Source organism: Anolis sagrei, chromosome X, assembly GCF_037176765.1.
Source record: "Anolis sagrei isolate rAnoSag1 chromosome X, rAnoSag1.mat, whole genome shotgun sequence".
Taxonomy (NCBI): domain Eukaryota; kingdom Metazoa; phylum Chordata; class Lepidosauria; order Squamata; family Dactyloidae; genus Anolis; species Anolis sagrei.
The window spans coordinates 79457084-79470838 of NC_090034.1; the positions used below are offsets into that span (position 1 = coordinate 79457084).

The 13755-nt window shown below is 42.9% G+C and overlaps 1 protein-coding gene across 2 annotated transcripts in view; it reads right to left on the reverse strand.

Moving 5' to 3' along the window:
• TCEA3 (transcription elongation factor A3) overlaps positions 1–13755 on the reverse strand; it is a 58704-nt gene that overhangs the window by 24581 nt on the left and 20368 nt on the right. For both annotated transcript variants that reach the window (XM_067460564.1, XM_067460563.1), the window contains exons 2-3: positions 3640–3702; positions 2610–2715 (exon numbers count right to left, since the gene is read on the reverse strand). In XM_067460564.1, coding sequence (XP_067316665.1) covers positions 2610–2715; positions 3640–3702 — 169 coding nt within the window. The remainder of the gene's footprint in view (positions 1–2609; positions 2716–3639; positions 3703–13755) is intronic.

The following is a 13755-nucleotide window of genomic DNA, read 5'->3' on the forward strand; positions in this document are numbered from 1 at the left end:
CCAGCTAGAGAAGAGCAATGGCAGACTATGCAATACACATCCACAGAATGAGACTGTTATGTGCACAAAAAGAAGAAAGGATTCAGATTTATCCATCCCAGCCAGGGGCGGCTCAACCCATTACGCAAAGTAAGCATTCGCAGTAGAGTTGATTTTGCCTAGGGGCGCTCTTGGGAGAAAATAGACCTTGACATATGCGAGTTGTAGTTACTGGGATGTATAGTTCTTCCGGGGGGGGGGGCTGCTCTTGGTCCCACCACCCTCGCAATCACAGTTGGTGGGGACAAGGGACAGGGCCTTCTCGGTGGTGACTCCCCGGCTTTGGAACTCCCTCCCACTAGAGATTAGATCTGCTCCCTCCTTCCTGACTTTCAGGAAACTACTAAAGACCTGGCTCTGGAATGTGGCATTCGAGGACTGAATCTATAACCTCCGTCCACAAGGAAGGAGGATGATGAACTGTGACTATAAATTATGACGATGACTATGAGTGGATTGACGACTTGTCTTAGATAATTGTGATGATGATGTTTTTATTGTACTTTATTGTACTATTTTAATATGTAATGACGTTGCACTTTGTGTACTTATATATTATTGTACTTTCATATATGCTGTAAACCGACCTGAGTCCTTCGCTGAGGTGAGAAGGCCAGTATAGAAAACTTCTAAATAAATAAATAGTTCACCTACAATCAAAGAGCATTCTGAACTCCACCAATGATGGAATTGAACCAAATATGGCACACAGAACTCCCACGACAAACAGAAAATATATATCAATGATTGGTTTGGGGGGGGGGAGGTGCCAAAATACTGTTTGCTTACCGTTGAAAATTACCTAGGGCCCCCTCTGATCCCAGCGGATTGGCTAGTGAAATTGACCAATGTAATAGAAACAGATAAATTGTCATTTTTTTAAAAAAAAATGGATTTTTGGTAAGGGAGAAAATAAAATCAAGGAAATGACTTGCTATTTTTTTTGCTTTGATTATTAGAAAGGATTTGGTCATAGGAGGAAGTGAGAGAGTATTGGTGTTATAGAGAAGGATGAACGATATCTAACGATTTAGATAAAGAATTGAAGCCATCTATTTTTCTGTTGGGGAATCTGAGCTGTTAGGCTCAAAAATAACCCTCACTTGGGGTGATTCCACCATAAATATAGCAAATTTCATAACCAGCAGAAACTTACATGTGGTGAGCTGGGATAAGCTTCCATTCAACAGGATGGCACAGGATTACAGAGTCACAACTTTAGGTTCAAAAATATTTATTGAAGTAAAGAAATACATTCTAGATAGATGAGATCTTGGAGCTCACTACCTAAATCTCATCTTGTAAGAAAGGTAGAAGAATAAAAAGTAAAAAATATCCATGCAACTACATTTTGCCTAAAGAGAGGGGCAAAATGTGTCTTCACTGGAAGGAAGGAAAAGGCAGGGGGGAAAATGAAGGCCAAGCCCAGGGCGATCAAAATACTTTAAAAAGGAAGTGACCTCACAAAGATTACATTGCTACGTCTTCAAAGGGGGAGGAGACAGTGGCAAGGAGGAGGAGGAGTGAAAACAAAGCCCCTTCTGGGATAAGAATGCATAGGAATGTGGGGGGAGGAATCCCTCACTCTGATCCTATCTCTAGTCTAGCGACTCATTGAGAACTGGAAACTTGATGACACAAGAGACTTGTGCAGTCCAGAGATGAAACCCAACATTTATTTTATCTTTATATATTTTATTGTCTTGCTATGATCTGCAATACATTCTTTGATGACATTCTTTGATTTACCATCATTAGCAATACATTCGTTGATTTTTTATTTATTTATTTTGGTCGTGTCAGGAGCAACCTGAGAAACTGCAAGTCGCTTCTGGTGTGAGAGAATTGGCCATCTGCAAGGACGTTACCCAGGGGACGCCTGGATGATTTGATGTTTTATCATCCTTGTGGGAGGCTTCTCTCATGTCTCCGCATGAGGAGCTGGAGCTGATAGAGGGAGCTCATCCACCTCTCCCCGGATTTGAACCTGCAACCTGTCGGTCTTCAGTCCTGCCAGCACAGGGGTTTAACCTAGACATTCTTTGATTTACCATCATTATTTACCATCATGACAAGGAGCCCCCTGAGGCGCAGTGGGTTAAACCCCTGTGCCGGCAGGACTGAAGACCAACAAGTTGCAGGTTCGAATCCGGGGAGAGGCAGATGAGCTCCTTCTATCAGCTCCAGCTCCTCATGCGGGGACATGAGAGAAGCCTCCCACAAGGATGATAAAAACATCAAATCATCCAGGCATCCCCTGGGCAATGTCCTTGCAGACGGCCAATTCTCTCACACCAGGAGTCACTCCTGACACAACAAAAAAAAATCATTGATGACATTCTTTGATTTACCATCATTAGCAACCTTCTGACAACTTGTGAAAACTACAGCAGAGCGATGGCATTCCTTGAATTCAGTTACAAAATGCTCTCCTGCTCGGTCCTTTAAACAGAAGGGATACTTATCTCCGCAAAGTCACCAAACCTCACTGCCTACTGAATGGCAATCAATCCATACAGGGACTTTTGTATGGAAAGAACACAAAAGGGCCTTCCTTCTCAGACTCTTACCGAGCAACCTCTTCCAGTTCTTGATGAGGACTTTGGCCAAAGCGATCACCTCCTCATCTCGGCTGTGCTTACGAATGGTGTTGACAGCTATGCCTATTCTTGTCGTCTGAAAAGAAGGGCAGTGGGATTAGGATAAATTTTCAGAGGGAATTGGGTATCCCTTGTAAACACCTATACATCTCCAACCCATTGATTCAGAAAGTTTGGACAATACTTCTGCAGCCTCATCACCATCATAACCAAGAGTTGTAGTCTAGCAATTTTTTTTCCCTAAGCTCTTCTCTTAGAATCAAGAATCACAGAGCTGGAAGAGATCATCACATGGGCCATCTAGTCCAACCCCCTGGCATGCAGGAAAAGCACAATCAAAGCACCTCCTGACAGATGGACATCCAGCTTCTGCTTAATGATAAAGAATAATAATATTTTTCATGTCAGGAGCGACTTGAGAAACTGCAAGTCACTTCTGGTATGAGAGAATTGGCTGTCTGCAAGGACATTGCCCAGGGGAGGCCCGGATGTTTGATGTTTTACCATCGTTGTGGGAAGCTTCTCTCATGTTCCCACATGAGGAGCTGGAGCTGACAGAGGGAGCTCAACCAGTTCTCTCAAGATTTGAACTACTGGTATGTTCCTGGTACCAAGACCCAAAAGCATTGAGACCAATCCCAGTAAATCTTAATGGGTGATTTTCCAACTACCAAATCAGCCAAAACTCCCCCAAATGCAATCTGCAAATGCAGCTTGTTTTGATCCGCTGCTCTCCCCCTCCCCACAAAAATGTAAAAGTTGGCTGCAGAACACATGAAGCATGGCTTCTAGTCTTCAACTGGCACATCAATGCATCAAGTGGGGGATGGAGGGGCAAAAACATGTCCTTCCTCCCCATCCAGTTGCCTACCCAGTAGCTTTGAGGACAAAAGGCAGTTTTAAAATATCTGAACACTTAACCCACCACCTTGAGCTTCTTGAAGAGATGGATGAATAAATGACAATCCCCAAGATTGCTCACCCCATCTTCTTCATTTACCTGGAGAAGCTGGATAGTCATCGTGAAGCTGTTCAGCCTTTTTAGCAGATCAAGAGCTCCTTCCTAGGAAGAGGAAGACCCATTAGTCACCGACATGCCTTAAACATGTATTTGGCTCATGCAAGCTATTGTAATGTTCTATTTCAAGTGTGAGGAACATATGACTTTTCTGTTGTGGCTGGGCAACAATTCCCATGCATCCAAACCAGCACAGCAAATTAAGAGGAATGATGGGATTTGGAAGTTCAACAACATCTGAAGGGGTGGGCTACCCCTGTTCGTATAAGGATTAGAACTTCTAGCCTTTATGGGGACAGATATGATGCCAATAATAATATAATAATATACTTTATTTATATTCTGCTCTATCTCCCCGAGAGGACTGAGAGTGGATTGCAGAATACATATATGACAAACATTCAATGCCATTATGCAATTAGCAACAAAGCCAGACTTTACACAAACAGAGGCAAAGGCTTCCCCCTTTTCATCTCCGGCATCTCCAGGCTGTGCTCAACTCTGGCCATAGGGAAGTGCTCTTGTTCCACTTACCATGCCGAGGAGCCTGTTGTCCGTGGGCAGCTTCCCGATCCTAACCTGAGCATGTCTGCACAGGTGCCCTCAGCTGAAGCGGTTGAGGGGGGAAAGGAAAGGGCCTGAGGCTATTAGGAATTGTGGAAGTTGAAGTCCAAAGCACCTGGAGGACCAAAGTTTGCCCATGCCTGGTCTAGACCTAAGCAGGGTGCCCTCAGTTGCATCTTGCTTAGGACTAGACCTGGGACTACTGCCCTTATTTTGTTCCTCTTACCATTGTTTGGATCTAGGAGTCTAAGTAGACTACAAGCTGAACAAGTTCAATAGTGTTAATACGATTCTAGACTGCATCAAGAAGAGTTTAGTGTCTAGATCAGTGTTTCTCAACCTTCCTAATGCCACAACCCCTTAATACAGTTTCTCATGTTGTTGTGACCCCCAACCATAACATTATTTTCGTTGCTACTTCATAACTGTAATTTTGCTACTGTTACGATTGTTAATATCTGATATGCAGGATGTATTATCATTCACTGGACCAAATTTGGCACAAATATCCGATACACCCAGATTTGAATACCGGTGGGGTTGGGAGGGATTGATTTTGTCATTTCTGAGTTGTAGTTCACCAACAATCAAAGAGAATTAAGCACTCCACCAAGAAAGGAACTGAACCAATTTTGACACATAGAACTCCTACAATCAACAGAAAATACTGGAAGGGTTTGGTGGGCACTGACCTTGAGTTATGTGTATATGTATATACACAATATACATATACACATAGAAATATACACATATGCACACACATATACACCCATCTATCTATATATCTATATCTCTATATATCCAAACACACATATATACACATACACAAATATATGCACACACACAAACACATATCTATACACACACAAAACATATACACAGACTGGGCCACAGCAACACGTGGCAGGGGAATGCTAGTCTATATAAATAAACATGTAATGTTTGTTTGTCGGATTAACGTAACTCAAAAAACACTGGACGAATTACCACCAAATTTGGCCACAAGACACCTACTAACCCAAGGAGTGACCATCACTTAAAAATTTGATTTTGTCATTTGGGATTTATAGTTCACCTACAATCAAAGGGCATTCTGAACACCACCAACAATGGAATTGAACCAAATGTGGCACACAGGACTCCCATGACCAGCAGAAAACACTAGAAGGGTTTGGTGGGCACTGACCTTGAATTTGGGAGTTGTAGTTCACCTACATCCAGAAAGCACTGTGGACTCAAACAATGCTGGATCTGGACCAAACTTGGCATGAATACTCAATATGCCCAAATATGAACACCAGTGAAGTTTGGGGGAAATAGACCTTGACACTTGGGAGTGGTAATTGCTGGGGTTTATAGTTCACCTACAATCAGAGCATTCTGAACCCCACTGATAGAATTGGGCCAAACTTCCGACACAGAACCCCCATTAACAACAGATAATACTGTGTTTTCTGATGGTCTTTGGCGACCCCTCTGAAACCCCCTCGCAACCCCTCCAGGGGTCCCAACCCCCAGGTTGAGAAACGCTGGTCTAGATCAAGGGAAGCAGTCGTGCCACGCCATTCTGTCTTAGCATCACCTCACCTGGAATACTGTGTCCAGTTTTGAGCACCACAATCCAAAAAGGATATTGAAAAGCTGGAATGATTCCAGAGAAGAGCAACCAAAATGGTAAATGTTCTGGAAGCCAAAATCTATGGACCTCTTCCCATTGATAAGGTCCCGCGGGCTGATTCGCCAGCCTCCATGGGGAATCGGTGGGGCAATCTCAGCACCCCGCCTCGCTCACAGCAATGCTTTCTCAATACACATGGGGAATCATCATCATGCTGGTCCTGTGGTTTGCAATGGAACATGGGAAGCCTCCCGTGTTCCCGGCACAGTGTTGTGGGACGCTTGCACTCCAGTTGAGGCATGGAGCCCCACCAGAAGTGAGCCTGTGTTGTCTGATGGACAGTGTTAAGTCCGTGGCTCAACTGGGGTGAAAGCATCCTACAATGCTGGAAGTGACTTGTCTGATGAGGTCGTATGAGTAGCTCAGAAAACTGGGGATGCACCCTACATTTTTGCTAAATTAACAAGGGAAGTAACATGTAAAACATCTGGAGGACCTTGGGCTTGATAATGGACAATATCATTGTTCTTAAAACATTACTATGAAAGAGCCAAGATTTTGCCAAAAAAATCACTTGCTGAGTTTGGTAAAACAAACTGTGCAGACAAAATAGTGTCCGTCTCCAGTGGCTGTGTTGGGAAAGCCAACTTGACATGATTCCCAGAGTAACCCAAGTCAATTGTGTGTGACTTTCACTGTATGTTGAACTTGTGCGTGCTTTTGTATGCCACTGCAAAGTAACTCCACATGATGGGTTAGCAGTGGAGGACTAAAGCATGAATTCTGGGGAGGAGGAAGAAAAGGCAAAAGAAGTTCACAAAGCCATTTTAGTGGAAGTGATGCATGTTGCCTACTATCTGGAAGGCACACCCTATGTTCTCTTGAGATATCAAATCAAGCTGAGCCAAACCAATAAGGGAAGATGCTTCTGGAGCTCCTGGGGCTCCTATTGGAGGAATATCATCTGTAATTTAATGGTCATAAAATTATAAAATGCATAGATTCATCTAAGGTTTCATTACCATTGCTGGAAGCTTTTGTGCTCTTAACACTTTTGTTTTTAAAGAAGGAATTCTAAGCAGGCAGAAACTGTAAAGACCAAATTACAAAGAGTGCACCTTTCAGAATTTTGAAAATTGAGGTGCACATTAGATTTGATGATGTGTTACATTCAAGTAAATACAGTATTTATATAGTTTGAAGCTTTTAGAAGGTTTGCTAACTTTCTCGTTCATCACCTTGAGTCCCTTTTATTGTTATTATTATTTTACTGACACAAAACACTGAATGACACAACAAATGAGATAGCTTAGGTTTGCCACTGGATCTGAAAGAGGCAGCAAGTGACAGGTTTTCACATAGGTAGACAATGGTTGAACCATTGTAATAGCTCCACTGAGGGCTACACAAAGCATATTTGCATCCTTTCAGGATGGATTGCTAATAAACCTCTGTGACTGCTTTTATTCCTGGTGAGTGTGTTCAATTGGGAACTTTGGGATTTAGTGTAAATGCTCACCGGGTACAGGCCCTCCTTAACAGTGGTCCCAGTCTACATTCAACCTCAATATAGTAGTAGTAGTAGTAGTAGTAGTAGTAGTAAGGCTTGAGCAATCAGAGTAAATCACAATCCATTTCGGTGTTCCAGATTTAAGTGGGAGTCCCAATCAATTTCTTGGGAGCCTCCCAAATTCGGGAGAACAGAAATCCATTTTCTATCCAGGAAGATGAAAGATTCATTTTCTATTTGGTGCATTATATGTGAGAGGGGGGACTTCCTAGGCTCCCCTACCCATCATTTTAGGGACTGTTTGTCCTTATATTCTTCATTAAGACCTGATTAAAAGCATCAATTAAGAAAACTCGTTTCCTGTGATCCTTTCCCTTCTGTCTGCACAATAGAAGGAGTTTTAAAAAGGGCTTAAGAAACCTGGATTCCTTTTCCTTCTAGCAGCTGTCCCCCTCCATCCCTCCCCACACTGAACATGTAACCAGAAGAAATCGAAAGCAGCTGGTTTTCGACAACCACTGTTCCACTGGATCCAGTAAAAAAATGGTGATGGAGCTCATGCCGTTATGGGCTTCCAAACAAGCTGAAGGCAAACATCCAAAATGAATCCATGCTAAGCCTAATAATAATACCATATTTTTCACCATTCATTGTAAGATGCACACTAATTTCAGCATGGCCAACAGGGAAAAAAGCCATCTATATGTATCTTCTACCAAGCCAGTTTTAATCATGAATTTGAAATGTGCTTCCTGTGTTTTGATCCTTGTTCTGTGTATTTTAAAGAAATACATTTTACTGTGTGTATTTTATAGAACGTTTGCAATAATTATGTGGTTTAACTATGTTACAAACTGCTTCGAGCCATGAGGACAGGCGGGTAAGAAATAAAATTATTATTCTACTGACACAAAAACACAGTATGACACAGCAAACGAGATATACGCGTTTATGCTGGATTTCGTATCACAAAATCAAAAGTCAAGCACTTTCCAAGTGTTTAGGATTGTGTGATGTATTTTCGAATGATGCGTGCAGATCCAAGTCAGGTGACCTTTTGCAGTTGACAGATCATGATTTTGTCAATGTTTATGGTTTCCAAATGTCGACTGAGATCTTTTGGCACGGCACCCAGTGTGCCAATGACCACTGGGACTACCTGTACTGGATTATGACAGAGCATTTGCAGTTCAGTTTTTAGGTCCTGATAACGGCTGAGTTTTTTCCTGTTGTTTTTCATCAATTCGACTATCACCTGGTATGGCAACATCAATAATCCAAACTTTTTTCTTTTCCACAATCGTGAGGTCTAGGGTATTGTGTTTCAAAACTCTGTCACTCTGGATTCAAAAGTTGTTATTATTGTTGTTATTATTATTATTATTTTACTGACACAAAAAACAGTATGACACAGGAAATGAGATCTATATGCTGGATTTCATATCACAAAATCACAAGTTGAACACTTCCCAAGCGTCTAGGACTGTATGATGTATTTTTTAATGATGCGCACAGATCCAAGTCAGGTGGCCTTTTGCAGTTGACAGATCGTGATTTTGTCGATGTTTATTGTTTCCAAATGCCGGCTAAGATCTTTTGGAACGGCACCCAGTGCACCAGTGACCACTGGGACCACCTGTACTGGTTTATGCCAGAGCCTTTGCAGTTCGATTTTGAGGTCCTGATAACGGCTGAGTTTTTCCTGTTGTTTTTCATCAATTCGACTGTCACCTCGTATGGGGACATCAATAATCCAAACCTTTTTCTTTTCCACAATCGTGAGGTCTAGTGTATTGTGTTTCAAAACTTTGTCAGTTGGCATTCAAAAGTTGTTGCTGTTGCTGTTGCTGTTGTTGTTGTTGTTGTTGTTATTATTATTATTACTGAATTACTATGTCACAAAAGGCTGCATGTCTAAAAATCATGTCACCAACATGAAAAGTTTGTAAAGCTCTGTCCCGAGAATGAACTCTCACAGAGTTTGTTGGCAAAATATGTTCCTCTCAAACTTTTTTTTTTGTGTGAGGAGTGACTTGAAAACTGCAAGTTGCTTCTGGTGTGAGAGAATTGGCCATCTGCAAAGACATTGCCTAGGAGATGTTGCCTGGATGTTTTACCATCCTGTGGGAGGCTAGGGTTGACAGGCAGGAACTCGCCCCACTCCCCGGATTTGAACTGCCGACCTTTTGGACAGCAGTCCTGCTGGTACAAGGGTTAAACCCAGTGTTTCTCTGCAAAATTGCAGTTATGAAGTAGCAATGAAAATAATGTTATGGTTCACCACAACATGAGGAACTGTATTAAGGTGTCATGGTATTAGGAAGGTTGAGAAACACTGCTTTAAGACAACACGCGACTTGAAGTACATGCACACAGAGAGAGTTATCTACAGAAGCAGAAGGGATACAGGACCTCCCCCTTGTAGTATAAACACTGGCCTTAAGGGTGGAGAAGCAGAGGGAGAGAAGTTATTTATAGGTTTTGTGTACTAGAACAAAGTTTGCAAGGAAAGTCAAATATTAACTTCAAGGGGCAGCCTTGCTGCAAAGTGAACAGACTTCTTGCAGTGTTGTATAGGTAAGACATCCTTGGACTGCAAACACAACCTGCTTTCATGCAACAAAACAGCAAACAGAGTCCAAACTTTTTAAGCCAAGGGCTGGTTCACAGTCCCTGAGACTGTTATGGAGCTGGATTATAGTTTGTACATTGCAATAATCTTATTTGTGCAAACCCATGAAAGAACAATACAATATTTAAAATGAACGACAATTTTAATCAACATCAACTTACCAGTATTTCAGTGTGAAGTGTGGGCCTAGGCATACACCAATTCCAGGAGCGTAAACACAACAGAACCAAAGCTATTACACAGATACTTTACTTAGGTGATCCCTCGCTGTCTGAGTAGGATAGTCTTCCAGGATCAGTGTCCTGGCGTTGGGTCTGTAGGTGATTGTGGAGCCCTATTCTTGACCTGCATCTTCTCCCACAGTGAGGGCATTGGTTTCCAGGTGGAAGGCAGTCCCAGTTGAGGTTGGCTTTTCCTGCCCACCAACATTCCGTTTTCCGTTCTTGAGTTCGGAGTAGAGCAGTTGCTTTGGGATACGGTGGTCGGGCATCCGGACAACCTGGCCAGTCCAGCGGAGTTGATGGCAGAGGACCATTGCTTCAATGCTGGTGGTATTTGCTTCTTCCAGCACGCTGACATTTGTCCACGTCTACCCAAGAGATTTGCAGGATTTTCAGAGGCAGCGCTGATGGAATCATTCCAGGAGTTACATGTGATGTCTGTAGACAGTTCACGTCACGAGGTATATAGCAGGGTTGGGAGGACAATAGCTTTATAAACAAGCAACTTGGTCTCCCTACGGATGTCTTGGTCCTCAAACACTCTCTGCTTCATTCGCAAAAAAAAAAAAGCTCCACTTGCAGAGCTCAGGTGATGTTGTATTTCAGTGTCAACATTGACTTTTGTGGAGAGTTGGCTGCCAAGATAGCAGAAATGATCAACATTTTCTAATGTTACACCATTAAGCTGAATCACTGGCATTGGAGAGGGGTTGGCTGGTGTCTGCTGGAACAGCACCTTGGTTTTTTCAATGTTCAATGACAGGCCGTGCTTCTCGTATGCTTCTGCAAAGGTGTTTAGAGTGGCTTGTAGATCTTCTTCTGAATGCGCACAGATGACGGTGTCATCAGAATATTGGAGTTCTATAACAGATGTTGTTGTAACCTTGGTTTTGGCTTTCAGTCTGCTGAGGTTAAACAGCTTGCCCTCTGTCCGATAGATGATTCCCACTCCGGTGGGAAGCTTCCCGTCAACAAGATGAAGTATCATAGCGATGAAGATGGAAAATAAAGTTGGGGCAATAACACATCCCTGTTTGACACTTGATTCCACCTTAAATGGGTCACTTTGGGAGCCATGCTGTCCAAGACTATTGCCATCATGTCATCGCGGAGGAGCCGCAGGATGTTCACGAATTTGTTAGAGCCCCCGATTTTCTGGAGGATGGTCCAGAGAGCACTGCGATTCACTGTGTCGAATGCCTTTGCAAGGTCAAGGAATGCCATGTACAGAGGTTGATTTTGTTCCCTGCATTTTTCTTGGAGCTGTCGTGCAGTGAAGATCATGTCCACGGTTCCTCTGGAGGGGCGGAAGCCATTCTGGGATTCTGGGAGGGTGTCTTCTGAGAGGGATAGAAGGTGGTTTGCAAGGATTCTTGCGAGGATTTTCCCAGCAGAGGTTAGGAGGGAGATACCTCGATAGTTTCCGCATTCTGTTCTTTCCCCTTTTTTGAAGAGGGTGATGATGGTGGCATCCTTGAAATCTGCTGGGATTTTCTCGGTCACCCACACTTTTTCTATGAGCTGGTGGAGTTGTTGTGTCAGCTCAGGTCTTTAAAGATTTCAGCAGGGATAACACAGATAACATGCAAACGTATACAACACTTTTCACATACAGAAATAGTCCCAGGTGGGTTTTTTAGCCAAGAGATATAGTGGTTTGGAGCGCTGCATCATTTCAAGGGCCACTGCCTCCTGAACCCTATTCCAATCTCAGGCTGTTAAATCAACAGACTTGGTTTGTAGTACATCTTACACTTGCTCACCTTAGCCTTCCCTTACGCCACTTATTTAAAGACACAAGTGTCCTCTTTTGCATTGAGTAAACCTACGCATTCATTACCCTATGTAACAAAATTCAAAAAGGTTGTGACTTCAAACAAGGTCATGCCTTTCCAAATATAAAATCTCCAAAAAGGTTCTAGACATTTCCATTTTCCAAAAGAACTGACACATATTGCTCGTTCAGTTGTGATTTTTGCAGCCCAAGAACATCTGGAAGGCCCCCTATTCTCCACAGTCATGCGGCACTCCAGATGCTGTGGAACTAAGTCCCCACATTTGCCAGCTTCGGCTTGTACCTGGAGGGCTGCACAATTCCCAACCCCACTACAAAAAGTATCTTCAAATAGGGGACTGTTCCAGGTGCTGTAGTTCAGGCATGGGTCAACTTCGGCCCGCCTTCTAGGTGTTTTGGACTTTAACTCCCAGAATTCCTAAGCAGCATTTGGTGTGCTTCAACCAGTTAACATGTGCACATTCTGTGTAGCTCTTCTCCCACCCTAGTAAATCTGCAAAACGTGCACACATACAAAAGCTCTTTGCAGCAAAGTATAAGGTTTTTAAGACCAAGTCAGGAGGGTGTTGTGCTTTTTATCTTTGAATATGTTTTAATGAATTTTAACTGAATTTTTAAATACTGTTTTTTATATTTAATTCTCTTTTCATGTTTACATATGTGCATATTTTCAGCTGTATGCTAATGCTTTTATGTTAAGCTGCTTCGTGTCTCCTTTGGGAGAGAGCTGCGCCCGTTCCTTGGGAAGTCTAACTTGGCCACGGTGGTCCACGCTCTGGTTACATCCCTTATTGACTACTGCAATGCTCTCTACGAGGGGTTGCCTTTGAAGACTGGTCGGAAGCTCCAAATGGTCCAACGGGCGGCAGCCAGGTTGCTAACAGGAGCGGCGCCCAGGGAGCACACAACTCCTCTGTTGCGCCAGCTCCACTGGCTGCCAGTTTGCTACCGAGCACAATTCAAAGTGCTGGCTTTAGCCTACAAAGCCCTAAACGGTTCTGGCCCTGCTTACCTGTCCGAACGTATCTCTCCTTATGAACCCTCTAGGAATTTAAGATCTTCTGGGGAGGCCCTGCTCTCGGCCCTGCCATCTTCACAGGCTCGTTGGGCAGGGACGAGGGATAGGGCCTTCTCAGCGGTGGCCCCTCGGTTGTGGAATGCCCTCCCCAGGGACATTAGATCAGCCCCCACCCTCTTAACGTTTCGCAACCTGGCTATATGAGCAGGCCTTCCCAAACGCAGTGTAGCTATTAAACTTTGATCTTGGAACAGTTGGACAATGTGACTGGATAATGACTGGTAATGAAATGCGGAGGACTTATGGTTTTTATTGTGTTACTGATGTTAATTGTAATGATTTTTTACCTGTGTTAAATGTGGGCATCGAATTGTGCCGTTTTGTAAACCGCCATGAGTCGCCCTCGGGCTGAGAATGGCGGTATAGAAGTGTAATAAATAAATCAATAAATAAATAAGAGGTAAAGCGGGGTATAAATAATACCAATACTAACAGTAATGCTAATAATAATAATAATAATAATAATAATAATAATAATCTTAATTGTATGTTAATGCTTTTATGCAAAGCCGCTTTGAGTATCTTTCGGGAGTGATTATTTGTTTATTCATTTATTTTTATCCCACTTTCCTCTCATGGGTGGGACTCAAAGCAGCGTACAGTAGTTAGAAACAACAGACATTACATAACATACACAATCAAACAAATTCAATTAAAAAACATCATAAACCAAATAAACA